The sequence below is a fragment of the Sardina pilchardus genome, chromosome 11 (assembly GCF_963854185.1).
Source record: "Sardina pilchardus chromosome 11, fSarPil1.1, whole genome shotgun sequence".
NCBI lineage: Eukaryota > Metazoa > Chordata > Actinopteri > Clupeiformes > Clupeidae > Sardina > Sardina pilchardus.
In genome coordinates, this window is record NC_085004.1 from 2768487 (window position 1) to 2780745 (window position 12259).

Genomic DNA, 12259 nt, shown 5'->3' on the forward strand with positions numbered 1-12259 from the left:
CCTTTGCCCAGTTAAGGACAGCAAGAGTAGGCCACTACAAGTAACAATTAGCGTATTCACCCAAAGAGTGCCCTGTGAACTGGCCAATGAGTATTTGATCAATTAGCAGAAAGCATCTGAGAAAAGTTTGGTTTTAAGTCTAGATTTAAAACTGGCTACGATTGGGGCAATTTAGATGCAATCCAAAAATTGGTTTCAGATCTGAACTACATAGCAACTAAAAGCTGTGTCACCATGTTTAGTTCTAACAGCAGGTTTTACTAACAAATATTTCTTCTGAGACCTGAGAGGCCTGGAAAGTGTGTACTGCTGAAGCATGTTGGCTAGGTAATTTGGTCCAGGCCCATTAAGTGATTTATAAACAGAGAAGCGCTTTAAAGTCAATTCTGTGACTTACTGCAGTCACTGTAGGGACTTAAGTATTGGAGTAATGTGGTCAGTTCTTTTATTTTTTGTGAGAACCATTGCCACTGCATTTTGTATCATCTGAAGCTATTTAGAAAGGCCTGTGAAAAGCCCATAGCAGTAATCAACCCTACTGGAGATGAATGCATAAATATGTTTTTACTAGTTCAGGTCTTGACAGTAGACCTACAGTAAGTTTGGCGATGTTTTTTGAAATGGTAAAAAGCTGATTTAGTTATTGCTTTCATGTGGCTGTTGGAATTTAGATCACTTTTTTTTTTACAGTTTTTTCTTTGTTCAGCTGAAGAGACAAGGAGTTTTTTGATCTTGTCAATAGGCCTACACTGACAAAGGGATACAAGGGAACCATAATCATTTGGTGACAGAGGTGAGTAAAGTTGGGTGTCATCGACACAGCTCTGCTAGGAGATCAAATAGTTCTTGATGATGGGAGCATATAGAGGTTGAACAGTGGTCCTGATATCGACCCTTGGGGATGTTGACGTACAAATAAACTCCTTTCTTGTCGATAAAGATGACTTCACCTTAAAGTCCAACCCTTCCTCTATGTCGAAGGCTGCACTGTGGTCCAATAACACTGGGACTGATGTTTTGCCTGCGTCTGTATTGAGGCGTATGCTATAGTATATGCTCTATGGCTATGCCCGAACGAGTCCCCTATTACAAGTTTGTTTACCATCAAATTGGCTTCATAGAGGTCATATTAACACTCTTGCACAGTGTAGCTTACCTTTAATGAGAGCTGTTTCAGTGCTGTGACTAGCCCGGAAATCTGACTGAAACTAATCAAAATACCCATTTGATGTTAAGAAGGTGGTTAGTTGATCAAAGACAATTTTTTCAATAATCATGACAATAAAAGGTAAATTGGATATGGGCCTGTAGTTGTTTAGCATAGTGGCATCCAATTTATTCCCCTTGAGAAGGGGCTTTACAACAGATGTTTTCAGGGATTTAGGATTAATTAGACAGCTCCTGTGGAGAGACTGGTAGCGATGAGTGTGTTGTTGAAACCATTTTTCAATAACGGAGTCCTTCTTGCTAAAACAAGTAAAGGATTACAGTTTATTTTTTTAACATCTGGAATCAAACACGACTGTAACTGTTCAGAGATTATCATTCTTACATGTACAAGAAAACTGTACATTTATCAACAACATACAATAGATCACTCATTAACTTCACATCTAAGTGAACTGAGGCAAAGGAAAGTGCATGCAGGTCTGAAAGCAAAGAGACTAACAGTTATCTTGGTCAGGTAGGACTTTACTATGTTAACTATAGTTCTGAAGAGCTTGCATTTACCAAAGAGGCAGTGAAAGTAAAAAAAGTAGAATGCTTTGGATGAAAATAAAACTATCTCTGTAATAAAGTGCTACTTTTTTTTTTTTTTTCCCTGTGAATGTTCACTTTAGATCTCCTTTGTCAGCAGTTGGTATATTTCTCACACGACCACTGTTCCATCTGTTGTATCCCGTTGGCATGGAACCAGTTTACACATGATGGAGTGGTGACATATTGTACAAACAATGTACTGAAGAGACAAAGATAGACAGATAAATATTCATAGATGCTTTTGACTGCAAACGAAAAGAACATCAGCTTTAGCACCAAGTGACCCTGTTACCAGAAGTGCTGTGGCAAGGAATACTAGGAAGTACAGAAGAAGTACAGGTCAACATAACGCGCCTAATTGGATGATGACTTAACTCGTACTAAAGACTTCCCTCGAGTGGAGCTCAATTCTAACTGAGTTAAAGACTGCTTGCTGGAGGACACGAGAAGATTGCCCAAACTGGAGAGCTGCATGCGTAACCAGTTGGCATCACTCTTCCCCACAGTGGCTGGACTCTACGTTGTAGACCATGAAGAGGAGGTCAGGCTGATTTGGAACCAGCGGATGACCAGGCTTCACCATCTCAAAGCCCATGTAGTAGAATGTTTTGGTTAGACACACTGGAACACATGGAGAACAACAATATTGATCAAAACTCATTCATCATTGCTAACAGGCTGCATGCATAAATACTTTGAATGTTTGCACATAGACTTATATGTTGAAGCCTTATGACTAACACAATGCAGCAATGACAACGTGAAAATCACTTACTTAAGTCCTCCCTGTTTTTATTGAACCACACAAACACTTGACTAACATTCAGCTTGTCTTCGGCAAACTCCAGGAGACTGGTGAGACTGCAAAACAGAGGAGGATAAGAGTGAGGTGAGACTAACACTGAATTCAATACATTCTGCAGTGAAACAGCCAGGGATCGTACAGCAAGTCCCTGCACAGCCTATCCGCTTGGAACAGATGTGTCCCGAATTACAGATGCATGGCTAAGCCTGTTGTTTGATAAGGACATCAGGTCTTGTTGTTATGACGACAATGACTCAGAGACTGGTTTATGGAGAGCGATTCATGCGCAGCCTGGTTATGTAACTAAGGAGAGGAGAGGCAGAGAAAGAGACGTGTGGCTCAGGGGAGAGGAGGAGAAGAGGAGAGGTGCTGGGGGGGGGGGGGGGGGGAAGCAGGTGGTGGACACATACCCTTCTTTACTGCCCTCCGGGAGGGGCCCCTCCGAGACACCCAGGAAGAGACTGCATGAGGAGAGGAGCGTCTCCCAGCACCAGCAGGCCTGCTCGTTCACCTGGTACTGGAACAGCAGGACGCAGGACGCGCTGCTAGCAGAGGTCAGCTGAGTCACGGTCAGCTTGGCATCCTGGAGCAGCCGCACCGTGGGAGAGAAGAGAGGAATATGAAGATCTGGTTTTCTAGTTCTTTGCCCTGCCCTGTTCTTTTCCACTAATCAGAATTGTATCCTACAGCATTTTTATATCAGCCAGAATATCTGTGATAATAAGGTGTTTTGACCTAGCAAGAGGATGCAAACTGAGCCCCTATGTGGTATATACTCGTTGGAGTATCAATAGTTCACTCTTATCCCTCGTTCATTCCAAGAATTTCAAAAGCATGGTGGGAAGAAAATGGGTCGGTGGTGTGAGTCTAGTGCAAACTAATGCTAATGCTGAGTAATTGCCTTTTCCACCAGAATAGGTCAGTGGAGAGAGATTTACTGGATTCAACACACTGACCCAAATAATTGTGATTTTTCTCAGTGCTGCTCGTGATAAATAAGAATCTAGAGCATGAAGTACTCATTAAGGTCAGTCCTCAACAAGTCATCCCTTGGCCCTGGGCAAGTCCCATTAACTCCAGCTTTGCTTTCGCTAGCGCAAGACGGCTGAAAACTGATACGCTGCATATTTCCATCTGCAATCTTTGGCCAGTTGTTATCCTTTGCAAGCCTCCTAAAGGCTTCGAAGTTGCTAGTACGGAGTGCTTGTTTGTGCAGCGCAGAAGACGGAGGCCCACCTTATAAAGGACAACGTTGATAGAGTGATCCCTGCCATTCCCTCGCCCACCCGGGATCTTCACCTGTGGGTGAGGGGCATCAGGAGCACCACCGAGGCCCTGGAGTCTGGCGCCTGGTCCAGCACAGCACTGGAGCCGAACTCCGCAGCACAGGACTGGATTAGGGTGAGAGAGAACACACAAGAGAGCACTTCAGCCAACACACGTCACGGATGCTTGTCTTTTCTACTGTTACAACTGCGAAGGCAAGTAAGGATACACATCAGCATCCAAGTACAGGAATGCAGGTCACTTTTAAAGTACTTAAGAGGCTTTCCGGTCAGTTCTGGCACAGAAACACAAATCAAGTGTTAATCCACGACCCAGAAATAGCTTTGTATCGCTCTACCCTTTCCTCTCTAGTCCTGCCACTGTCACACCACAGTGCTCCTCTTTGACGTCAGCAACTTTCCAGACAAACACAGCTGCACACACAGCATTATTACAAGTCCTGGGAAACTGGCAGAATTTGGTTCACTTCCGAGAAGTTCTCAGGAATTATTCCCAGGGAATAAATAATGGCAATATCCCAAATATGAATTCCCAAAGGCACACAAGTAGGAGCCGATCACCGAAACTCCCACGATGAATGGCCTCCAATTCAAATAACTGCGCTGAAATTACTACTTAAGGTTTATTTAAGTATATGTCACACTGCATAGTGCATACATGTGGTGAACTTCACAGGAGGTGTTTCCACTCTGGTGCTTAAATAGCCTGCACTTTCTGCAGCTTTCAAGAATCATATCACACATAGCCTACATGCTTCCACACATAAAATAATGATGTCCAGCTTAAAACAATTATAGAAACACCCACTGGGGACAACCCCATTAAGACAGCTCTCTAAGTAGTAGGCTAAGAGAAGAGTCATTATCAGGCCGTGCCAGAGTCTCTGAGTGTCTTGCATAATGCCCCCTTGGGAGCATCAGCACAGGCAGTGGTTGTGTAACTGGATGAAACTGAGGAGAGATATGTGCTGATGCAGACGTTTGCCCCAGGATGGGCTTACATAAAAGGAACACATCCCACCCTTGGCAGTACTGAATAATTAAAAGAGGAGTCGAGAAAACGTGGTATATATCTGCTCACTGTCCACTACGTATTAAGCTATAAGTGTCTGGAGATTTTTATGATTTTTTCTGAGCAAGCGTCTGCTGTTTGTATACCGATGAGTCATCCATGTCTCATCTGTAAACAATATGACGCTTTCTCATTACATGCAGTGCAAGGACGACATAGCTTTTCACCAAAAATAACAATATAGTATATTATGTATAAATTGCAGTGATCCTTCCTGTAGTCGTTTCTAATCGAATTTTATTCATTTAGCACGATAGATACTTAAACGTCTAGGTGCTAGGCTACAGCATAACATTGTAAAATCTTGGGTTTTAAAATGCTATTGCAGAAAAACGTACCTTTCTTCTGTGTCCAGCATGCCTGCAAATCGACTGTTGAAAAGATGACTGTTGAAGTTGAAGGGAGTGGGTAAAGTGCACTTAAGGGAACGTTCAGCCACGCTCAGTCACTCATTGCATCCTCTCCGACATCCTCACCGACTCTCATGTGCATCTCTTTCAACGAAACGGCTCAGTTCATCGCTGGCTCCTCCTCCACGCAGTCCCTCCCTCCTTCTCTGGCACCTTCAACAAAGTCCGTCAAAGCTAAATGGAAAACTTTCAGAATGCCTTTTGCTGTATTTAATTAAGGTTTGTTGGAGCTGAGTTGAACACAGTTAGCAAAATTGACATTTCATGCAAGCCTGACTCTTATATATTTATGTAGGCCTAGCCTATGATATTAAATCATTAATGTATTGTGCCACTCTGCGACTTATCACGACAATAACCTCTTGTCAGGTCATCTTAATTGGTTATAAAATAGATATTGGTTAGGCTACTTCAGTTTCTACTCTAGGCTGTGTTCTTCGCCCCCTGAAATAGTCTGATCAACCCTCCTTCTGACATCTGCACTGTATATCAACACCGATGATGTTTAACTGAAAATGTAAAAAAAAAAGGCCCACTGACCAACCGCACAATATCTCATTTTGAAAAAAAATTGCCATCTGATTTGGAATTGATCTGGAAATTGATTGATTGCTGATTTGCATACACCAACCTAATTAGGGGCATTTGTAAATATATTTGTTAACTTCACTGGTTAAGGAAGTAACCAGTGAACACACACACACACACACACACACACACACACACACACACACACACACACACACACACACACACACACACACCACCACAAATCACCACAACCACACCACCACCACCACCATCACCAAAATAATTCCTAGGTCTCTATGAACAGAAAAGACAACCCTCCTCAGTGTGGTGAGATCAGGTACTGTAACAGTTTGTGGTCTAGTTGCAGTACCTCTGCAAGTACAGCAGATGGAGTTACAGATCTGCATGAAAATGGTGTGGCGCAGTCAATGCCAGTGACATCACTGCCTCTTACCCATTGACCTACGTCATTTTCAGTCAAAGGGAAACATCTCTGCAAAACAATTTTGAGAGCTTTAACTTGATATGAGAAAAACACTAAATTGTACACCAAACATAGGCTATATATTTGTATTGCCCTCTGCTACTACATACAGTATTGTTGATTGACAATTGCCATTGTTTATTGGCTCAAACACACATACATTGCCCACAAAAGTATTAAATGCAATGAATTATGACAAATGATCAATGGAAATAAGAAATCAGTCTCTCAAGCTGACTCTGTCATGCAGGGAACACAGCTCGTCAAGACAATGAGCAGGACAGCAGTGCTCCATCTGAGTGATGATGCTGAAACCTGTGTCAGGCCTTCATTCAGTGACCGTGAGTTAGGGGGGCATCGTCTGCATCTGCTGTCACAGGTGTTGCCAGCTGTTACGCCACACATGAAGCTCAGGCCACCAGGGCGATCGTCTCGTCTTGATGACATCTAAATCAGACGACCCTCCGGCAAATCTAAACATGTCCATAACCTGGGGTCAGCACTGCTGACAGCACCCATTGGCTCCCACAATAATAACAAGGTTGTTTTTCACTGCGTCTGAACTGTAGTTGAATTCTCTCCCCTTTAATGGGGTCAGCTGGTCTTCTTACCGTTGCCCAATTCGGTTCAAATCTAAATGAACAGCAAACACAGCCTGTTCAGTTGTCACTGTTGTCAATGGAAAATAAGTGGAATTCTTCCGTAAGTACGGTGCGCTTGCCCTGAGCCCAAACAACAGCTATCGGCCCTGTGAGTTTTCATTGTTTAAAAGCCCCCTTAGTGGAGGCGACCAGGGGGGAGTTTCTTGGCAGCCGGGGCAGTGGACTAGCCCCCCTCCCGTGCCAGATGAATGAGTGGAGCGGAGCCATTGGTGATTTGCAGGGATGTATCTGAGGGGAGCAGTGTATAATCTGCTGCAGTGTAAACACGGCCCTGGAAGGTATCGGAATGCCTCAGCTGTGGGGGCTGCAGCGAGGGTCAGTGGGAGGCCAAGGCAGGTGGTGTACATCAGCGCACGGGCTGACATCTCCCCACTCACTTATCCAAACAGGAGACGGGCTGCCACGGCAGCGCAGGCAGAGGAGCCGGAGGAGGAGGAGGAGGAGGAGGAGGAGGAGGAAGACGAGCAGGCCCAGAGTCAGGAGGAATCCCACTCGTGCCTCTCCCATTCTGCACGCTTTCTTTTTTTATTCTTTTTTTTTTTTTTATCTCCGGGAGAGGGAGAAAATAAAAAGCACAGCACATGGACATGGCTGGGTTTTTGGTGGCCATTATCCGTGAACTTTTGGCAGGTTTTAGTCCTCAACTGCTTTCAGTTATGGGACTGTAATTGGAAGTTACCAAGGGAGGTGGGTGTTCTGAGAACAGGTAGCAGTGCATGACAGATAGTGATTCCAATTAATTGCAGTGGTCTACAAAACACAGCTGTTTGAAATGATTTACATCTCTAATTGCCTATTACTCTTCTGTCGAAGGAAATTTGACTGGACGGTCAATTATTGACTACAAAAACCTCCTGCACCAGCATACTGGAGTTCCTCTCATGCAGTAACACAGAGGGTCCTACTGATAATGACATGCTTCTCAAATCAAAGCACACCTATCCCTGCTTGTAGCGCCCCACTCCTCCAGTGCGTTTGCCTTGACCTGTCTGACTGCAGCTGTCCTGTCTGGCTCTTGGCCCACTGATATCAATGAAGCTTTTGTTCACCGTGGTCAATCTTTATCCTGCAAAAAAGGGAGAATTTTGGGCATAACATCAGCACTTATTATGTCAACAGAATGGAACAAGTGGAGAGCATTGGAGTGGTGATTTTACTCAAGAGACAATATTAGGCTTGCTAAAGCCCAGATTTACTTGCTCAAAAACTAAGATTAAGGAAGAATTTCAGAAAGACATAAATACACCATTCAGTGTGAGAGGCCGTTTTTGAGTGTTATTCTTGGTTACCAAAACTCTCCGCAGATTAGTTGCTGGGCTATTTTGTGTGAAGGAACATTTTACAATATCGCCATCGCTACTCCCCGAATATTTTTAGAACTATGCATTCCGTCCAGCTCCTAGTTTAGAAGTCTTATCAAAATCAAATGAAACCTTTCCCAAAGTTGACATTCCAGGAACGGCCATTCCACTCATGTGCTGGTGAGGCTCAGGAAGAGGACCTCACAGCAAAAGTGAAGCATCAACAGAAATTAACAAATTGAGATTTGAGAGACCTCATTTCTGGCTGACATCCATCTTGGCCTCCTTTTGGTCCCCCGCCCCCTCTATATATATATAAAAAAAGAAGGATCCCAGGGACTTGGGTTTTGCAAATATTCTTCCAGATGAGGGGAGCGATGCACAGCGTGAGGCATCTGAATAATGCAAAGTTCGGCGCACTCCTAAGAGCACAAGAGAGCCGGGCACAGTTGTAGAGAGAAAGGGGAAACGACAGGCCCACGCGAGGGGAGGGCCACCATCAAATATTCATCCCGTTAAGTAGCCTCTCAGCCGCGCCGGAGCTGACTGGAGATGATAGACAGCTGTGTGCTGCTCCCGCCCCACTGCTTTCCCCGGGGTATTGCACTTTGCCTTGACTCCGGAATGTTCTGCTCCCACTCCCAATGACTTGCACTGTGCCTTAGCCACACGTCCACCTGTCCGGCTCTGTGAAAGTGAGCTTTCTGGATGGGAACTGGGAGGCCGTGTGACTGGATGGAAAGAGTTCCACTATGTTTTCCTCTGAACTCCATGTGTGTGAGTGTGCGTAGGTGTGTGTTTGTGTTAGTGCCTGTATGCATCCATGTGTGTGTGTGTGTGTGTGTGTGTGTGTGTGTGTGTGTGTGTGTGTTTATGTGTGTGTGTTTGGGTTTCATCATCCTGTTTTTAATTGTTGGGACTTTCTGCTGTCATGTTTATTTTTGTCTTGTGCAAAAGAGCTGCGACAGCCTTACTCTATTAGTCTGAACGCCCCACGCAGCTGGTAAGAGCAGTGAAGGAGCTCTGGCCCTGCCCCCACCTCCCTCACTTCCTCCCCTCTGACTCCCCCCCTCCCCCCGACCCCCCCCCCCCCCATCCCGGCCTGTCTCATTCTGATAACAATGTAACTCTGCTAAAGGGAACGATAAGATTTGATGCATACCACAAATATGAACCATACAGTGTACACTACATAACTGGGGCTGGACTCCTTTGTGTTACTGTTCACGTTTATTTTCCTCTGAACTTATGAACCTCCTCACTCTTGTGAAACTTTAAGTGGCACTACAGTTTTTGAAATAAGAATTCCATCTGAGCCTCTTCCTCCTGATCTGTGCTCATATTGAATTTCAAAATGTTCTGCATAAATGACTGCTTATGAAGAGACAATGTTATTTACGTTTAGAGATTATTACATTACTTTGCTCTGCTAAACATACATCAAAAATGTTTATCTAAACTGCTATTAGTCATATAAATCAAAATGGATAAACTATATAACCATGCTGCGTAAGAGTTGGTTATAGTTTGCCTATGGGTTGGAGTTTGCAGTCTGCTTTCCTTTGTTTGGGCTCCAGAAATCTCAAGCACCTCAGAGCTGGCCTCTCAACATATGTTCAATATTTAATAACATTACTTCTGCCTGCTGATTTTACAGTGCTTGGTTGTGTTGAATGGTCTAGAGTGCCACATTCAGAAACCATTTGCTTTTTATATCATTAAAAAGAAAAGAGGACACACTTTTGGAATATACATCATTGACGTCACTGAGGTTCTTTGCACTAGTGAAAAATAGACTCCTCCTGACTTTGTGATTTCCCCCTCTAGACCACATGAAGAGACATCTCAGGTACATATTCCAATCTGTTGAAATTCCTGGCCAGGTGCTGATAAAAATGGCTATAATACACACACACACACACACACACACACACACACACACACACATGACAATATCTGTTGGGATTGAGGATGGGAGATTTGTCCACTTACTGTCATTACTATTCACTGCATTAGGTTAGTTGCTTCCAAGTAAAATAGTCTCTTTTATCTGAGTAGCTGAAAAGACAAAATAAATCAGGCATTTAATATCCCTGCCTTCAAACCTCTTGATTTATACTGAGATGAGGTCATGAAAAGGAATGTCCTTAATAACTGAAGATTTGCAAGGGCACCCAACAGTATATAGCAGATGTGACGGGACGTCTTTGAAGTTTTGCTGCCCATAAAACTCTGAAAGGTTAGAGGGAGCTAAAATATTATTTAGCTATTGGAGTGCTCTTAGGAGAGGTCAGGATCATAAGCAGGGAGATGAGGCAGAGGAATTCTCCACTGAATTGTATTTACACCTGAGAGTTTTGTACACAGAGGATAGTTTAACTGTTCAGATGAATCAAGCAAAAATAGTTATTTGAAAATGGATATTGTATAACATAATGCATTTTTGTGATACTGTCTATGATTATACATGTATACACAAAGATACATTTGATCTTATTTTATTTTCTTGTCTCTTGTCTTATTCCCAGAGTTAAATGTAATGCACAAAACCTCCTTATATGGTCTGACCACCAATGGGTAGCCCTGAGACTTGTGCCAAGTGATTATTGTAGCCCTCAACTGACTAGAGATTTGCTGTTTTAAGGAAGCCAAACAAAAGCCCACCACTTTTTACCATACAAAGTAATTAGAAGAGATTAAAGGGATTTGCCTTTTAATCACAAAACAGAAATACAACACAAGTGCTGACATTTTATATCCATTGACTATTCTATAAACCATTTTTTTGCTATAAGTCCTGCGGAGAGAGTTTTCCAATGTTTGCATAAGAATTCTCTTTCACTGTTTAAACAAGTTTGTATTTTCATTTAATATACTTAACTAAGATGTATTTCACAACGCTGTTTACTCCTCCTCGGCTTGAGACAAAAATTAAAACGCAGGAAAAACGTCCTAGAAGCAATTTGGATGCATATTTTGGAGAGTAATTGCCTCTCGTCTTCCTTCCTCCTTCATTTTCTCCCACGTGTGTGTGTGTGTGTGTGTGCGTCCCTTCCTGAGAAACTGGCAGCTCAGTTTATCTGATCCAAGCCCCTCTTCCTGGGAATTTGTTGCCCTTTTGATTTAATAGCATAACCTTTCATGTTGGCTGTCCAGACTCAAACAGGAAGTTGGCCACTTCGGCGTGTTGAGAAGAAGGGGAGAAAGAGGGTTCTCTCTCTCTCTCTCTGTCTTCTATCAAGTGTGATTTGTAGTTTGTGGTGACATTCCAGAACATCCTTAGGTGTGTGTGTGTGTGTGTGTGTGTGTGTCAGACTGGACATGTAAGTATGCGTGTAAATGTGTGCTATGGTTGTTCATTTTCTTTCTGACCTTTCTGTTTTCATATAACATTGAAGTCAATCCTGTTTTCGTTATTAGTGAGGGTTCTGTGTCATCTGTGAGTTCCTTCCATCCCAGCAAATCCAGCAAGACGTGGTGCTGGCCTGCATCTGAAACGTCTAGTCCAGTGATTAGGGAGAGTACTGGACCTTCTAAAAACAGTAACAGTGCTGATCAAGTGAGTCCTTAAAATAACACTCTCCTCTATAAGTGAAATTAAATGGACAGAGGCGCATATCAACAGTTTTTCTTTGCCCCTCAAGCTACAGTACATCTCAGTACATAATGTTTTTTAAAAGAAAGCCAGCTAAAATGCCACAGTGTTGCTGTGACCTGTCATGTTTGAAGAAGAACATGGCCATGCTTATGTTATGATCTGCCAGTCTCCCCATAAAGAGTGTGCTGTGTATCTTAAGGGGTCACTGTTTAGGTCTGTTTTAGACTTGTGGAATGTGGTTCTAAGTGGGATAAAATACTCAAATGCTCAACTTTTGTGGTCTTGGCAACAGCACTCAGCTCTGACAGAACACGGTATCTTCCTCTGTGCAATGGACTTGAAGATCATA

At 43.2% G+C, this 12259-nt stretch overlaps 1 protein-coding gene across 1 annotated transcript; it reads right to left on the bottom strand.

Moving 5' to 3' along the window:
- Positions 1 to 1442: 1442 nt before the first annotated feature.
- oaz2b (ornithine decarboxylase antizyme 2b) lies at positions 1443 to 6336 on the bottom strand. Its single transcript, XM_062549906.1, has 6 exons — positions 6332 to 6336; positions 5263 to 5342; positions 3803 to 3957; positions 2977 to 3149; positions 2537 to 2622; positions 1443 to 2382 (listed from the first exon to the last, which is right to left on the bottom strand). Exons 1-6 carry the CDS (start codon positions 6334 to 6336, stop codon positions 2252 to 2254), a joined length of 630 nt encoding a protein of 209 aa, XP_062405890.1. The 3' UTR covers positions 1443 to 2251.
- Positions 6337 to 12259: the final 5923 nt, after the last annotated feature.

What these genes read in the sequence shown, in the direction of transcription:
- oaz2b (XM_062549906.1), bottom strand. An exon ending in ATGCTGGACACAGAAGAAAG is followed by an intron (nt 3,958 to 5,262) that starts GTACGTTTTTCT and finishes ACCCTAATCCAG; the next exon opens with TCCTGTGCTGCGGAGTTCGG. An exon ending in CCGGAGGGCAGTAAAGAAGG is followed by an intron (nt 2,623 to 2,976) that starts GTATGTGTCCAC and finishes TCTGTTTTGCAG; the next exon opens with TCTCACCAGTCTCCTGGAGT.